The 16122-nt window shown below is 44.1% G+C and overlaps 2 protein-coding genes across 5 annotated transcripts in view; one reads left to right on the top strand and one right to left on the bottom strand.

The window, feature by feature from the left end:
• Positions 1–154: 154 nt before the first annotated feature.
• Positions 155–16122, top strand: part of cdca7l (cell division cycle associated 7 like) — a 37263-nt gene continuing 21295 nt past the window's right edge. Inside the window, exons 1-19 of one of the 3 annotated variants that reach the window (XR_015062875.1) lie at positions 155–470; positions 1066–1209; positions 1457–1560; positions 1736–1955; positions 2066–2128; positions 2225–2407; positions 2502–2654; positions 2757–2906; positions 3111–3247; positions 3371–3455; positions 4206–4237; positions 5433–5621; positions 5805–5957; positions 6199–6288; positions 6513–6696; positions 10537–10648; positions 11314–11378; positions 14583–14624; positions 14924–14993. Coding sequence is in view for 1 of the 3 variants with exons in the window: in XM_085900391.1 (XP_085756517.1) it covers positions 453–470; positions 1066–1209; positions 1457–1560; positions 1736–1955; positions 2066–2128; positions 2225–2407; positions 2502–2654; positions 2757–2906; positions 3111–3247; positions 3371–3392 (1194 nt within the window). In the remaining 2 variants the exon portion in view is untranslated. Of the gene's footprint in view, positions 596–1065; positions 1210–1456; positions 1561–1735; positions 1956–2065; positions 2129–2224; positions 2408–2501; positions 2655–2756; positions 2907–3110; positions 3248–3370; positions 4175–4205; positions 4238–5432; positions 5622–5804; positions 5958–6198; positions 6289–6512; positions 6697–10536; positions 10649–11313; positions 11379–14582; positions 14625–14923; positions 14994–16122 lie in introns of those variants that run through there. The other 2 variants (XR_015062876.1, XM_085900391.1) reach the window with 2 other exon arrangements.
• sp4 (sp4 transcription factor) lies at positions 5417–10237 on the bottom strand. Of its 2 annotated transcripts, none has more exons than XM_085900384.1 (7): positions 9646–10237; positions 9358–9428; positions 8243–8590; positions 6819–7986; positions 6492–6690; positions 6171–6370; positions 5417–6037 (listed from the first exon to the last, which is right to left on the bottom strand). In XM_085900384.1, the coding sequence occupies exons 1-7, from the start codon at positions 9650–9652 to the stop codon at positions 5775–5777; spliced, it is 2256 nt and encodes a 751-aa protein (XP_085756510.1). In that variant the 5' UTR covers positions 9653–10237; the 3' UTR covers positions 5417–5774. The 2 variants fall into 2 exon arrangements, with proteins under 2 accessions (XP_085756510.1, XP_085756511.1); XM_085900385.1 differs by having other exon boundaries at positions 6171–6364.

Raw genomic sequence — 16122 nt, 5'->3', positions numbered from 1 at the left:
TGGAAAGCTAAAATAAATTGCAAAAAAATTTATAGCTCTAAATTTGTTGGGTTATAATAACTATAATCAACAAATCTACGAAACTCGACGCATCCGGTATAGGTCACGCCCATACAACTTTCGCGCGGTACATCAGACTGTACCATTCGATGGAAAAAGAGGGGTGTTACAAACCGACAACATCTTTTAATGCAGTAAATTGTTCCAACGAATTCAATTAATAGCTGCAATTAGAAACATAAAACTATAATTAATGATTGCAAGTGTATCGCTAAAGATATAGAATTATATATCCATAAAATGTAACGTTGCAACTCGCCAGAACGCACCTGGATTTACAGCTAACCCATTTATCCGTCTCCATGTTTAAATCCATTTCGACTCCCTGCTGTTGTAATTTCCTTAAGACAAAATTGTATTTTTAATTGATTTTTAACTTAAACAACGACAAAATGGCACTCGAGTCAAAGGTAATTGAAATTACTAATTTCTTTAAAACACGTTTGCTGGGGTTGCTCACTGTTTAACGTCAAAAACGAGTTGCTTTGTGAGTCGAATGAAGTGTAACTTTCCCATTCTTCGGTGAAACAAAATGGTGAGCTACAATTGTGTCTCTGTTGTTAATTGTTGAGCTGACTATAGTAAAGAACAGCGCTTTGAGGGCAGTAATATATATTTTTACATCGTTTCTTCACCTGACTAGTCCCCTCATGGTGCCTGTTGCTGACAGTAAAACCCAGTTCTGTTTACTGTGCTCAACCCAAATGAGTACTCTCTCAAAATTTGTGACAAAAACCTAAAAACCTAAAAAAAAAAAAAAAAAGTCATTTTCAGTGGTATTTGTGTGTTACTGTATTACTCCCACAAATTAGATTGGTCATTGTGAAAGAACAAGGCTCTGAATTTTAAAAAAAATATTCATGTTGTAAAACTTCACAGTACTCAAAAAATATTTTTTTTTAGCAAAGCTACCGTTGAATGTTAAGAGAAAAATTGCTGAGAATTGAGAAGCTTCCTTTGGTGTTCACTTTAATTTGTCGTTGTACATTTTATGTCTTTCACAAGGCGCTGCATTTCAAGTCCAAGTTTATTACCGCCGAGCTGGCTTGTCTCTTCAACCAGTCGGACAGCGAGGATGACTTTGAAGGCTTCAGTGAGGACGATGATGAAGTGGACAGGAGACGTTTTAATAGGCAATTCAAGACCAAGGTTTGACTCATAACATCCAAGACTTGATCTTAGTTCAGATATGGGGGGCGTCGCACAAAGCCGAAAAAACTGGAAAAATATAGTTAAGCATTGATGCTGGCTGAATTTAGTTTTGCTGAGGTTGGCAGAGATCATCAAAAATCATGTCATTTTGGAGACAGATTTCCAGATTTTCCTAATTTGTTTTGGTCAAATCTGAATTGTATAATGTCAGTAGTTTCCATTTTAACATTTGATTTCTTGGCAGATGGTGGAGGCAGAGGATGAAAGCGATCTGGACACAGGCTTCTATTCTGATGGGGAGGAGACACCAGCACCTAAGAGAAGTAGAAGTCTCCTAGTAGCACTCAGGTATACTGAATAGCAGTGTTGACCATGACATGCATTGAAAAGCTCAGTGTTAAATAACTGAAGACTTGTCTTGTAATTTATCAGCGAGCATGCACAAAACATTCACATTTATGTTGTATGTTCAGACTGTACTGTGGGACCTCTCAATTGCATATTATCAATGTTGTTTTCTCAGATTTCCAGTCAAACAGTCTCCCACCCCCAAAAAGGAGCCACAAGCAAAAAGTCTCAGAAAGCCGGTTAAAGAAACCGTGGCACAGAAGGTGCGGCAGAGGATGACGAAGCAGGAGGATAAACAAAGAGAAGTGAAGACAGAGAAGGCGAAGGGAGAAGATGAGGCTGTGTGCCAAAGCCTAAGCAAGCGGGACAAAAACATCCAGGAAAACAAAGCCATGGTGGGTAAACGGTTTCAATACAATGACAAACAGTATGGCGCTGTGATGTTCAGCATCATAATATAAATGTTGATAGACCTGCATTTTTCTTCTTGGCTCTTGTTTTGCAGCTGGCCAAGCTTTTTGCTGATCTCACCACTATGGCGGACCTGACTTTGCCTGACACCCCTCAAGTGAGCACTGCCTTTCAACTAAGCCCTCCAGTTCTTATTGTGATACTTAAACAAACCACACCTCTGCTTGTTTTTTTTTTTTTTACATCAATGCAGAAGAAGAAGTGTTCCCCGGTGAAAACAACGCCGCGCAAACGCAAAATAGAACAGAACACAGGGTCTGAAAGGAGAAACCCGTCTCGGAAAGCCCGCCCTCCTGAGAACTTTGCTGTGGACCAAGTGTGTGAGCCGTTGCCCCACAGCGGCCCCAAGGCTGTAGACATCAGGAGACTGATAGAGGTACAAATTGAAAGCACTACGTATAAACAGGCAATTAAACATTGCACGAAAATGTAAAGTCCCTCATTGTTTGACTTGGGCCCCTGACTGGCAGGTGGATGAGGAAAGTGCTGGTAACATGCCAAAGAAGAAGAGGAGGAGCCACCGACGCAGTCAGTTCGAGTTCAAATTGGTTGATGACATCTCCAAAGATGACTTGGACAACATAGCGTATCGCAGCAAAGATAAGATCTGGGACAAGGACAATGTGGGTCACCAGCACACTTTGATGGTTTTTGTGCAGGCGCTGCTCTTCAGGGATGTCTGCTCAACTAGTGTTCTTTTGTCATATGTGTGTTGTTCCCCTCAGGGAAGCTCGTGCCATCAGTGCAGACAGAAAACCCTCGACACAAAGACAGTGTGTCGCAGTGGGTTCTGTTCTGCAGGCAAAGGCCAGTTTTGTGGGCCATGTCTGAAGAACCGCTATGGTGAGGATGTGCGCACCGTATTGCTTGACCCGGTCAGTATGAACACACTATGTATTTCAAAAAGTATTTAGCTCAGTTAGAGTTGGGATTTAAAAAAAAAATGAAATAAAAAAATTGACAGTTTTTATCCATTTCAGGCATAGTAACAGAATAAAGGATACATTGCAACTTCCCATCATATTATCCAAGTGGACGCAGTAAATGAAGTCATAACAAAGAGGTTGTCTTTTCTGCAGAAATGGTCATGTCCCATATGCAGAGGAATGTGTAACTGCAGCCTGTGTCGAAAGAAAGAAGGGCGCTGTGCTACTGGCATTTTGGTCGGGCTGGCCCGCTACAACGGCCACGACAACGTCCACGAGTATCTGGAGAAGTACGTACACAGCATCATCTTGTAAATGAGATTTTGCAATTTGCAAGGAGCTTGCTGACAATTTTTGTTGTATTATATACCCAATATCAATCAATTTTTTGCCTTGTTTTGTCTCAATGGCAGAATTCAGAAGGAGCTACTGTAAAGTCCTTGAAGACTCTCCTCAAGCAGATGATACACTTCAAAGTACTGTAGAATTTAAATAAAGGTTTGTTCTTTTAGACAAATGCTATTAGCTAACGGGATTTAGGCTGTTGCCCTTGTAGAAAACAAACACTGCAACACTATTAGTAGTTTTTTGTGTGTGTAGCTTTTCAACTTTGCATTTTACATTTGTTTTCCTTTGGAGTGGGTTTTTTGTTCACCATAACAATCAAGAACTAGCAACAAAAAAAAAAAAATGCAATTGACTTTTTTACCATTATACAGTGGTGCCTCAATTTAGAAGTTTAATTCATTCCGTGACTGCTTGTAACTCAAAACACTCAAATCATCTTTTTCCACGAAACACCCACCAAAAAAAAAGAAAAAAAACTGCACTCTACAAAAACATAGAGTAAAAACAATCATTAGTGTAGTAAATTCAAGATAGTGTTCATCAAAATGGTTTAATTAATTGTGCGGGTCCTTCGATGTAGTGTGCGTGTTTTGTCCACCAATGGATAGAAGAATACAGTACTGACATGCAGTTGCACGATAAATAGCCTGTCAAGACAGCTCAATTAGCTCCTATTACTAGTTGATTTTCATAGCGGATGAGAAATATATGCTTGTACCACCAGTCAAAGATTAAAATCATCTGAGCTAAGACTTATATCTCAAAAAAATATTAAGTCAAGTCACTTGTATGTCAAGGTATCACTACAGCAGGTTTTTTTTGTCATTTCAATGTAAAATAGTTCTAATAAAGACAGACTTTGACTCTGGTATTTTTCTGTTTTATGTACTTGTGATGCAGTTTGCAGATTGAGTATGTTGGCAGTCAGAAAGGTAAGGCTGTTTAAAATCACTTTATTGTTACGTGTTATGCAAGCAATTAATATTTTCTATTTGACGTTAGGTCTTTTCCTCCTTCGTTTTACTGACATAACACATTTGTACAAACCAGTTTTAGAAATCTCCACAAACCGCAGCCTTTGAGGCAAACCTGGCAAAAAACGCAATATCAAATGTCATGGCGAAGAACACAGTTTAGAAAAAGATTTATAAATGAGATGTCGCTAGAAAATACGAAAGAAAAAAAATTGGTTGTCACACAAAATATTACCAAAAACATCTACATTTGTTTGGTATCAACTTTTTTTTGTTTAAAACACATTTTTTTGCTTTCTTTTTTCTCCCAAAAAGAAGAAAAACACAAGGCGCAAGGAGGAAGAACACAAGTCATACTACTACAGCAAAAAAAAAAAAAAAAAACTGAAACATGCTGTGGCGTACACAACTTTCAAATCAACACCCTGACACACAAATACAAGTCCAGCAAGAAGGCAAATATTAAAAATCAAGGATAATAAATTAGCTTTACACAGTGGGCTGCTGTGTGTTAACTGGGTGGGGCTGGCTTTCAAAGCAAATTCTATAAAATATTTTTTTAATTATTTTTCTTGTAAATAAGACTGTACGCACTGGACTAACACTGAGCAACACCACCAGAAACACCACATAAACAGCCTGAACAACCAACCCCCCCTGCCCCACTTAACTCACTGCACTTTGCACTCCATCTCACCGCCGCCCATCCACCAACCCACTTGGCATGCTCTGACCTTCCCTCATCTTGTGTTAAGGCAGCAGTAGGTCACAGAGCAGGGTGATGGTGGCAATCAGAAGAGCACAGAAACCCCAAAGTATCGTTGCTGTCTCTTTCAGCTGCTAGAAATCAAAACACAATATTGATGAAATGTCAGGAATTACCAAACTACTACTCGAATGTGTGTGTGTGTGTGTGCTCTCATTTGTTTCCACCAAACTCCTGACAATGTAAACATGTTCCACGAGATTGTCGTTAAAGTATTGCTTTCATCTCACATCGTTGTAGAAAGCTAGATTGTTTTCTTTTATAGAAACCTTTTCTAATGGCCATTGCCGCAATAGGAATGCATTATATATAAATCTTTTCATATGTGCTTTTTTTTTTTTTTTTTTTGTTCCTCGTTGAAGGAATTCTCCTTTTCTTTTGTAACAGTTCACAAAGGAAACCACCCCTGAATCAGATGGGAGGACAAAACTCAAATTAGGTAGATCCTCTTCATGACAAGCACACAAACTGATCATAGGGCAGAGGTTGACTTGCACACACACGCACACTTTCCCAAGACTGCCTCGGCTCTGCAACAGTCCTGTACCTTGATTGACCCTCAGCCCTGTCTGACAGGTAAGAAACGGGTACACAATTTTGTGCATAGAGAGATGTTAGCATGATTTAGAAAATTTTTTGACTGTATTTGAATGATGCTTTTTTTTTTTTTATCACGAAGCGTCTGTAAAAAGAAAACCAGCCGCGCCAACAGTCTCTGTGACAAACAACCTATTCAAACTCCTCCTCCTCCTCCTCCAGGTTATTGGAGGTGGTGGGCGTTTCGGGCTCGGAATCACGGGAGAGGGTAGCCACAGTGACGATTTGAGGGGAAGCCTGGAGGCCCTCGGGGGCGTCGTCCTCCATGCTGGCGGTGGTGATGATGGCCACGGCGGCTCCGCCCTTTTTATTCTGGTGAGTCTTGATGTGCTTTGAGAGGTGGTCACTGCGCATGAAGCGCTTGGAGCATTCGGGACACTCAAAGCGCTTCTCTCCTATTGCAGGACAAAAACAAAACTATCTAAGAAGTCATTTTTTGAAACGGTCAAATAACTTAAATGTGGCAGGCAGGACATTACACTCGCTCTAGTATCAAATGTATGTGTGCGCGTGTGGTGACCCAGGCACCTGTGTGCGTTCTCCGGTGTCTCTGCAGCTCGTCGCTCCTGGTAAACCGCTTGCCGCAGAAGATCCAGTTGCAGACAAACGGCCTCTCGCCCGTGTGCCAGCGCAGGTGGGCCCTCAGGTGAGAAGTCTTGCCGTACACTTTCCCGCAGCCTTCCATGTGGCAGATGTGCTGCTTTTTCTTTGTGGGGTCACCACTGTTTCTGCGCCAGAGGGCAGGAGTCTTTTACTGCAGCAATTTGAAGTTAAACTTGTATACTAGGTGAAGTTGTCATTTGTGATTCGGCTCTGCATCCTACTCCACCTTTCTAACATCCTTCCTACCTTGCCTCTCCATCTCTGCAGTTTGGGCAGGAGCAGGCAACTCGCCGGAGCCTCTTGCTGGGCGGTCCCTCCTGGTCTGAGGAGCTCTGCACCGATCCTAACTGATCCGGACTCATTGACGAACTGGATGCCACGTTCCCCACGGTGACCGTCACAGGGGACGACTGAACTTTGACACCATCTTGCGCTTGTGGTTGACCTTACGGTGAGAAATGACACACAAAAGCATTCAAAGGTTGCTAGTTTAGTTCTGCCTTGGGGTTAGAAAATCAGGTTCTAAACTGGCCTCCGATCCTGGATAAATTCTATCAGCGGTGCCTTACTTACCCTGTAGTCCGGTAATAGTGAGTGGCACGCCCTGCACCTGAACCCCGGTGCCCCCGATCCCAGCGATGCTGACCGTCTGTACCCCAGATCCCGGATTGATCTGAGCTGTACTTAGTGTGAGTGGAGTTCCGCCGAGGGAGACCAAGCCTCCGCTCCCCACTGTTGTTCCGCCAGCCATCGGGGCAAGCGTAAGCTGCTGTGGCATTGCCGCTCCCAGGCTTCCCTGGAGGGAGACACCCCCTGGGAGCTGGAGCGTCTGCCAGGCAATCTGCCCAGAAGGGGACAATGTCGGTGTGCGAATAAGGACCTGGGCTGGATTCTGGAAGGCCTGAATGGGTTGCAGTGTTTGACCAGGGGCTAGCTGGAGAGTCTGAATGTGCTGCTGCTGACCTTGGTTTTGACTTGCCTGGGGCTGCAGCTGAATCTGCTGCACTAACTGATGTCCTACTTGCCCCACGATCACCTGCTGAATGGTTCCCGGTGCGTCCGTCTGGCCTTGGATCCCATTGGCCTGATTCTGACTTTGAGAGTCTGCCTCGGTGCTTTGTGCTTGATTTTCCGTCGCTGCAGCTTCAATACCAGTAGAGACCAATTGCGGTCCTTCTGACATGCCGTCCCCTTCGGCAACTGGTGTCGGTGCTGCCCCAGAGACCGCTGCCGTTGTCATCAACTGGTTGCCACTGGCAACAGAAAAAGTGCCATCTGTTGATTGGATAAGCTGCACGGCCCCACCTCCTCCGATATTATTGATGACAGGCAAAGCCAAGGTCATGCCACCAAGGTTGATGGGTAACGTGGTCATGACAGGAGTCTGAGATCCCTGAAGGGTCTGCAACTGCAGGGGGAAAGACTGAGCTGGACGGATTTGCAGGGGGACCGTCTGATTGGCTGTACTTGACAGGATAGCCTGCTGGTTGGCTGTCTGAAGAATGGCCTGAGCCTGGCCTGGACTTGGACTCTGGATGAGCTGAAGCTGCTCGGGCAAAGCCCCGATGGAAGCCTGCTGAGCTGGGTTGATGTGGATCTGCTGTCCATCTGCAGTCTGCAGGTGAGGGATGACCTGGTACTGGACCCCACCTCCAGCATTGGGCAGATTCTGAACCTGGATTATCTGGAACTGCTGCTGCTGATTGGCAGCCACACTGTTGGTCCCAGCTACAGCTTTCACCTTCACAATGGCAAAGGATCAGTTAGGAGAAGAAAAATAACAACTGTGGCATCATCAATTCAGTGAACCCCCATCTATTCAGAATCAAGTCTTTGACAACCCCCTTGTTTTGCTAACGGAGAAGAGGTTCCAAATCGATGATTTAGGGCTATACAAATAAACTTGACTTGACTTGACTTGACTAATGGGTGAATTTGGGAATGCAAAATAGAGAACATACAGGTGTTTGCCGTAGTAACACAAACTCATCCCTGACCTTGCGTCCTGGTGAGCTGTCATTAGGAATGGTAGTGGCCACTGTTACAGCTACCGGCTGGTTGGTGTTCTCCTTGGCCATGGTAGCTGGTGCTGCAATGATCTGCCACCCGTTCCCTGTGAACTGAGCCGGGACCAGTTCCAGCTGCTGGGGAACCAGGGCCTGGCCCCCAGATGTGTCCACCACAATCTGACCCTGGAGCTGACCAGCTTGTAGTTGAATCTGACCAGCCTGGAGCTGGATCTGCTGGGGCCCCGTCTGGATCTGGGACCCCTCTGCTCCCCCCTGCCCTCCGATCTTACTGCAGGTGGCTGCCAGCAGAGCCAATGGAGAGGGCTGAGAGGAATCCTATGAACGACAAAGCGGGAATGTAAGAAGAAGGGACAACTCGGAACACTTGTGCATACGCAAACATGCACCAGCTCCAAGTCAAGGGAAGCCAACCGGGAGGGATGGGCCTGCATTCTGCATGCAAATGCACTGTGACACAACAAGAAGAGAGAAAAGGCGAGCTATGGGTGGGGAAAAGATGGTGATGAGGAGAGAAACATGAAGCTGACAGAAAGAGAGCTGTCTGTAGAAGTGGGCGGTATTACAGGAAGTGAGTGGGTGGGCGTGTGAGAACCACATTTTCTCCTTTTCTCAGAACTCTGCAACAAAATGACGCCTTCTCTCGCTGTCCTCACAGGAAGTAGGTCGCAGGCAGAACATAAGCAGGTTGGTTTTGCAATTATACAGTGACACTGCGGAAATGCAGCCGTGCATTTGAAAACGACTCCCAGAAAAATCATCTCCAAAATATGGACGGACCGAAAATAGAAGTCTCGCATCAAAGCCGCAAGAATACACAAGCAGAATTCAAGCATTTCTGGAGTTGATTCAAAGTGACACTTCCATAGTAGAATGGCTGAAGTGTGACAGGCGCGTAAAGCTCCTCATGAGGCTTTTTGGGGCTGGCTCTCAGCTGCGCTGCACACAGGCAGGAAGTGGGTTTCATGAGTGGAACGCCCCCAGAGGTGTCTGGCAAACTGGCGGGCTGGGAGCTTGAGAGCGAGTGCGTGCATTTTCATTGCCCGAGGGCAAAGCAAAAGTAGTCAAGTTCTGATTTTAAGTACCTGAGATCCAGAATTTTTCCCCTTTTTTGATGCTTTCCCTCCTTCAGTTCCCGCTGATTCCTTCTTGGAGTCTGGAGGGGAGACAATTCCAAAGTTAGAATGGCAATATCATCAGGTGTGCCTCTATAAATACATGTGCAGCAGCAGCAGCATATCGCCAATATAGCGCAACAACGGTGCTATTGATCATTCCCAGTAATCTCATGAGCAACATCACAGGCTTCCTATCTGTTAGACTCGGGAGGGAGAAACGGGGGAGGAGACGGGAAGAAGGAGGAGGATACCTACCACTCATAACGCATGAATATACCAAGAGGGAGAGGGTGTAGTTCACGGTAGAAGGCCGGCCGGCCCAAAACGGAGGCGGAGGACGGCCTATATCTTGGGCTCCGGGCCGTGGCGGATCTGCCCGTTTTTACGAAACCACCCACCGTCCAGGAAGGGCGGTGCCAAGCGGAGACACAGCAGGAACGGCCCCCACCCCTTCCCGGTGAACAGAAATAACGGAGAAAGCTCTGGCCGTCCCCTGCAAGGCAGCTGCACCCCTCACACACGTCGCACGTCCCTTGAGCCCGGATAGAGCGTCCGTCAACGCGCAATTTAGCGCTTGTCAGGAGAGTCTCCACAACGGCGTTTGCAGAGTGTCAGCGAAGAGGCCCACCCACTTCCATTTAAGCATCAGGACAACACCCCTGTTGTGCCGTGCCCGCTTGCTGCCGCTGCTCCCGGCGTGTCGTCGCCGTCTGCAAGCCCACCGAAATTGCAGCCACTCTTTGTATTTTCTCGTATTCCGCTTTTATTCGTTCACACTTTCATTTTTGGGGATATAAAGGGGGAGATACGCTCAGATAGCTGTGGCTTTTGTGGGCGGACGCGCTCCTCCCACTTATTCAGATTGGTCGACGGGGTTTGGCGTGCGAGGGTTCAGATGGGAGTTGTATTTTGCTCAAGCCTCACCTCCTCCAATGCCATTGGGCGGTCTGGACTACATTTCCCATGACTGCCCGGGGCCTCCTTCGCCTTGCTGGAGCGAGCAGTGCTAGTCATGGTGATGTGAGAGCGTAGAGGGCGGTGACTGTTATGTTAGTGGGTTTAAATGAGGAAGAGAGGCGTGTGTGAGGTTTAAAAATTAAAATGACTTCTATTCCAAATTTAACTGAAACTTTTTTGACTTCACAGAGAGGAGCAAGCCCTATCATGGTCCCTGAGCTCAAACACTGTGGATGTGTTTGCAGAATGCATCTCAACAATTGAGTTATTTCCACAGCATTGAAAGTCCTCATCGAATAAGGTTTTTATTTTTTACTGTCATACTATTGTGTACACATAACTGACTCCCACAAGCACACGCTTAATACATGCAGCGGAGCAGCCATCCAAATGCCCCCGCCCCCAGGCCACCTTGCAAGGCGTTGCTAAGCAACGAGGGTTGGCCTGGAAAAAAGGGGAGTCGCCTTTATGTAAAAATATTTGGTACTCTTTGTGCATTTCTAAGATAGTTTTTACTGTCTGTATTGACAAAAAAAATCGGTGTTCCATTCATAAAAAAACGTGAATTATAAATGTGTGGTTTTCTTTGGAAATTTAGTGAAAGCAGGCAGAGGTCGAATGTGCTGTTCACACTTTCGACCACTAGAGAGCGTCGTACACAAGCTACAGTCCAGCACGAGATCTGAAATTTTACTTTTTGATGTATTTGATCCTTGTTTTCATTAGAAATATTCTAAGTTTACTAAAATAGTTAGTTCCTTGAGCAGAATGACATAGTACACTTGATAAAGAGAGTAAATCTTATGTATTATCTATTTGATTAATTTCCCACATTTTATTTTTTTGCACCTCTGTCAATTCCACAACACCACCAACTATAAATGATATGATATAAGTGTGTGCGTGAGTTGTTGCATGTTTGCGTGCCATGTTGTCTTTTGTGCAATTATGTTCTCTTTTATGCAGAAGCGTGTGTGGGCGGCGTCCATTTGTCAATGGAAGCAGTGGCGTCAGGGTGTCTCCTCTTAAAGGTAATAAGACAAAGAGATTTATGAGTGACATGAGTTTTGGCAGGTGCCTCTTATGTTAGTGTGTGTGTGTGTGTGTGTGTGTGTGTGTGTGTGTGTGTGTGCATGCATGCGTATGTGCGTGTTACTCACCACTCACTGAATTGGACTTGCTTGTTTGAAAGTTGGGATGTAGAACAACAAAATATCAACACCAACATAACACGTGTTCACATGTAAGATTTAATTTAAGTCGAACTGAAAAGATTTTTACAGCAGATTTGTTGCTTTCGCCTCAATAGTGCTTCTTTCACATGCAGTATACTGCGTTGCTCACACACACTGAACTGATCTTTTTTGTTTCTGCGGAGCTCAACATGAATCATTTGCACTAGTGAAGCTTCGTGGGCTGAGAATTTGCAGAATGCGTCCACTGGCGTCCAAAGACGAATAAAGCTATTTACGATGTTCCTTCAGGTGACTTAAGCATACTCGCGTCAGCAGATAATGTACACCAAGTACACCTTAGCCAGTACTTCACATATTTGTGCAAACCCCACCAAATGATGGCACAATTCGTGCAGCAGTGATGCATGAGAGTACCTTGACTCCCCGAGGGGTAGATGAAGACAAGAAAGGAGATGCCTGCAGGTAGCATCCTTGAACTGAGATTGAACCAGTAGACATGCATTGATAAGTTGAGAGGTCAAACTAAGTTCACCTGTTGGGCATTTTTGCCTCCTAATTAGTCTGTGTTTTTGGGTGAGGATGAGAGGGTTTTTTTTGTGCAAGGTTTTTTTTTAAGATGGGAGGGGGAATCTTTGATGATGTAATCATCATCATTATTATTATTCTCAGGTATGTATTTGATTTTGTTCCATTTCTAGCCATCTGAATTGAAAAAACAAAGGACAATGGAGACTTTGCCCAAGAGTTGAGAAAGACCTTTCCAGTGGCGCTAAGTGGAGGTTGCAGCATGCCATAAAGTTCCAAGGGAAGTGTGTGAAATTGAGCATCAGTGCGCGTACTTGAGCGTAGGGCCTGACCCAACTTGCCGGCCTGATGGAGCTTGACGCCATCCCCTCGTTTGAGGGCCGTCTGTGTCTGTCCTGAATGAAGGCCCGGAGGCGCGAGTGGGCTTGAGGTGGCAAAAGAAACGTTTCATGTTTGACGGGAAGCAGCTATAAAACTGTGCTCGTGAAACTACCTGAAGCTGCGGTCCGAGTGTGTTTTTTGCTTTTAAATGTTCGAGGCTCGCCTCTTCCGGCCCTGATTGATGACCTCTATTTTAGATCCATGTGATCGTCACATGTGTATTGCTTTTTTTTTTAAATTCAGGAATAAATTAACAATTTGTTGCATAGCAATTTGCATGACAAAGCAAGTAGTTCATTTCTGGTCAGTTAACCGGAGCTCATCTGTAGCCCCCACAAACCCTCTGCTTCTTTAAACCTTAAATGTAATGGCAGGCATTGTGGCGAGGTGAAGCGCAATGTGTGGGTGGAGCAGTAGTTAACCAAGAATATGGGATGAATACTGTGGGTGTGTAAACGTGCAGGCTATTAATCTGCATTAACATTATGCTAAACTGGTTGTTTGATGGGATCTTTTTTTTTTTTAATGTAGTTATGCTGTAATTTAATCATTTTATTTATTTAACGGCTAGCTAGTGCACACTTGTACCCTTGCAAAAATAAATGCTGAGGTAGCAGTGATCAAATGCGTGAAATTCATCCATCAAGACAACAAGTGAGAAATGACGTCGGGAAGTATATGATTATGCTCCTGGGCCTGTATGCATCCATCACACAGACACACTTGACCACATGTTAACCTAGAGAGGACATTGACTCTGAAAAATGAAGAAGAACAAATTAATCTCATGGTGGCTGGCGACTGCAGTAGTGAGGGATGAAGAGCGTCATTGGTGAGGAGAACAGAGATCACGGTCAAAGCAGGATTTAATCAAGAAGGCAGAGTGAGATGGCAAGTTTGTGTGTATGAGCTTGAACGATTCTTCCCTCGTGCTTGAACATCGTCATCATCACTATCCTTCCAATGATTACCCCCCAAAAAAATGACCACAAAGGTCAACCTCCCCCTTCAATTATTTTGTCACTTTGAATCACGGCCTCCTAAAAAGGGCCACACACTTAACATTTTCTCAAGAGAAGTGTAGTCATTCATTACAGTCGCGATAAGAAAGGCGATAATGTTCTTTGTTCTCAAACTTATATGCCTTTGCCTTCGCCGATGCAGCTCGTCGCAACACGCATTCATAAATATTCCTGCTGTGTGTTTGGAACAAATGCATTAACTTGTTTCATTCCCATTCGACTTGCTCACAAATATATCCTTAATAACCCCCTTTTCATGCACGTGAGTTACGTACTGCGCTTAGTATGTAAATGCACTGTATACGTGAATGTTAAGCGGACGCTTGAACAGTGTAATTATGAAGCAGGAATCTCCTCATTGTGCTGCGTCGACAGATGAGATGACATTCCCCGACCCTTGCGCAAGTCTCTTAAAAATGCAATTCCTTTATAATAAAACTGTGTTCTCAGTTATGAGTGTGTTTTGGAAAACTCAGCCCAACCGGTTACAACTGTAAAATATGTCATTTGGATACCAAGATGACAGGAACATTCTTGAGACCAATTAACTAGGGGTTGACTAACTTATTAGTGTGAAGGCGAAGGCCTTCATTATTGTTGCTATGCTATTTGTTTGCCTAGCTTGTCAGATGGCTTCTGTTGTGTTAATGTTGAAGTTAATTGCAGATGCGTCAGAAAAGGAACTTTGCAAATGTTTTTATAGTGGGAAAAACTGAAACGATGTCCATCAGCTCAATGTTGACAGACATGTCCACGTTTTGATAACAAGACAAAGAGGAGCAGCTCAAGGCGCATCCATTAAAATACTTCATCCAACTCAATTTGTTTGGAAAGTATCTATTTTGATGGCCTGGGAAAACGAATTCAAATTAGTCAGAGGTTACCTTGTTTTGAGTAGAAGCGTGTTTGACATTGTCAGTGGTTTCAATAAACTTTCCTCCTCAGTGGGAAACACTTTGTAATGCTCAATAGCTGCATTTACAGGACTGAAGTTGAACAATAGGGTTTGGCATTAGCATCAAGCTATGATTTTATATACTTAACAGCATGTATGTACAAATAACTGGGTTGTCTTTCACTGGGTTGTTTTTCTGCTCTTTTTGTTTTATAGCAACACAAATGACGTAAAAGTGGACTATGAAATATAGTACAGGTATGTATTTACACTTGTTTTTTTTACCTTTGTTTGTTTTATAATGTGACATGATTTTAAGTAGTAGTCTGGGCAATGTTTAATGACCATTCACTTTAGGATTGAAATGATTTGCAAATGTTGACACCCAGCCTGAACATGCACCACAGGCTGCACCAACGGTGGAAGCGTTTTGCTTTGTATTGTGTTCTACTAATTGATTGCATAACCCCCCGGTTGTAGTGAAATATATATATATTTTTTTGTCGTGTTTAGTCGCTCGTCTTTTGACTAGGTCATTCTCCTCCTAATTGTCCCAGCAGGGGCAGCTGAGCAGAATGGCCCCCCTCCAATTGTAAGAGGATCCCTCCGACGGCAACAAAAGAGGAGGTAAGCAAAACTCCAAGGAGAAATAAAATACTCCACCCATCCATCTTCCGCCAAGATGTGCCAGATCTTTATGTCACTCTTTTCTTCTCCGCATTTTCTGTCTGAGTGGCCACAAAGTGCGCGGAGAGCACACGACAATCTTTTTTTGTTAACGCCTGATGGCGCGTGATAATATGGCCATTATCATGGCTAAAGGAACAGGTTGGGGCTCAGACAGGGTTTCATTAGGAGGCCTTTCATGCTGGCGCGCACACACACTTTCAGTGTGGGAAAAGAATGCGAGTAAAGGCAGGACAGCTGTTTGGGTGGCTCACGAGGATGAGGATCAGGTTCGAGTGAAGTTGGTCTACTGTAAAGTCCAGCTGTGAATTAAACAGTGCCCAAAGGGGCAATTGCAAGGGCCACTAATTTGGTCATGTCCTCTGGGAGTGAATAAATAAACCCATGAAGCACCAGCTACTATAATAGATAAAAATAATTTACTTTGTGGTTAAAAAAATAATTATATATATTTATACAATTTCATGCTTGCTGGCTGGCGTTAAAGTTATGACTGATAGATTCACATGATTGATCAGAAAAGGAAAAAGCACAGGAAGAGGTGTTTTGGGGGAGGAATCCCACATTTGTTATGTTGAATGACGTGAAATTGCAGAGGCAGTGCAGTTGGTGTCCTCCCATCCCCCCTGGGGTTGACTGATCGGCCTTGGGGACAGGATGGGATGGACCGGTCTGGCCTCTCCCTCTGCCAGCTCTTGACATTTTTACAAGCATTTGTCCTTAACTTGTCTGTTTGACACGTTAAGCCGGGCTGCTTAACATGTTTGGTAACTGCATGTGCATCGTTGATCTCGAGTGAACCGAAATTACCAATGAACACACAATAGTAAAGCAACAGTGCAACTTAAAAATGACTGGGGAGTCCATTTGTGTTCCTTATCATCCATACAGTGAACCTGTGTAACAACCATTTCTTTGGTTTTCAGTGCTTATTTAATAAAGAGCAGTGATTACATTAATTCATCACCTACGGACAATTTAGCGTCTTCAATCAAGGTGTGACTTGGTGTCACTTTTTTTCTTAAATTATCTTAATTACTTGTTGGTTCATTTAACCCAATTGCATTGA

The sequence above is a fragment of the Syngnathus leptorhynchus genome, chromosome 20 (genome assembly GCF_054491065.1).
Source record: "Syngnathus leptorhynchus isolate UIUO chromosome 20, UIUO_Slep, whole genome shotgun sequence".
In the NCBI taxonomy this organism is placed as follows: domain Eukaryota; kingdom Metazoa; phylum Chordata; class Actinopteri; order Syngnathiformes; family Syngnathidae; genus Syngnathus; species Syngnathus leptorhynchus.
This window is presented reverse-complemented; position numbering and strand designations above follow the sequence as displayed.

Coding starts and splice junctions, on each gene's coding strand:
- sp4 (XM_085900384.1), bottom strand. Junction 7,987..8,242: donor ACAGCTCACCAGGACGCAAG/GTCAGGGATGAG, acceptor GCCATTGTGAAG/GTGAAAGCTGTAGCTGGGAC. Junction 6,038..6,170: donor ACACCGGAGAACGCACACAG/GTGCCTGGGTCA, acceptor GTCCTGCAATAG/GAGAGAAGCGCTTTGAGTGT.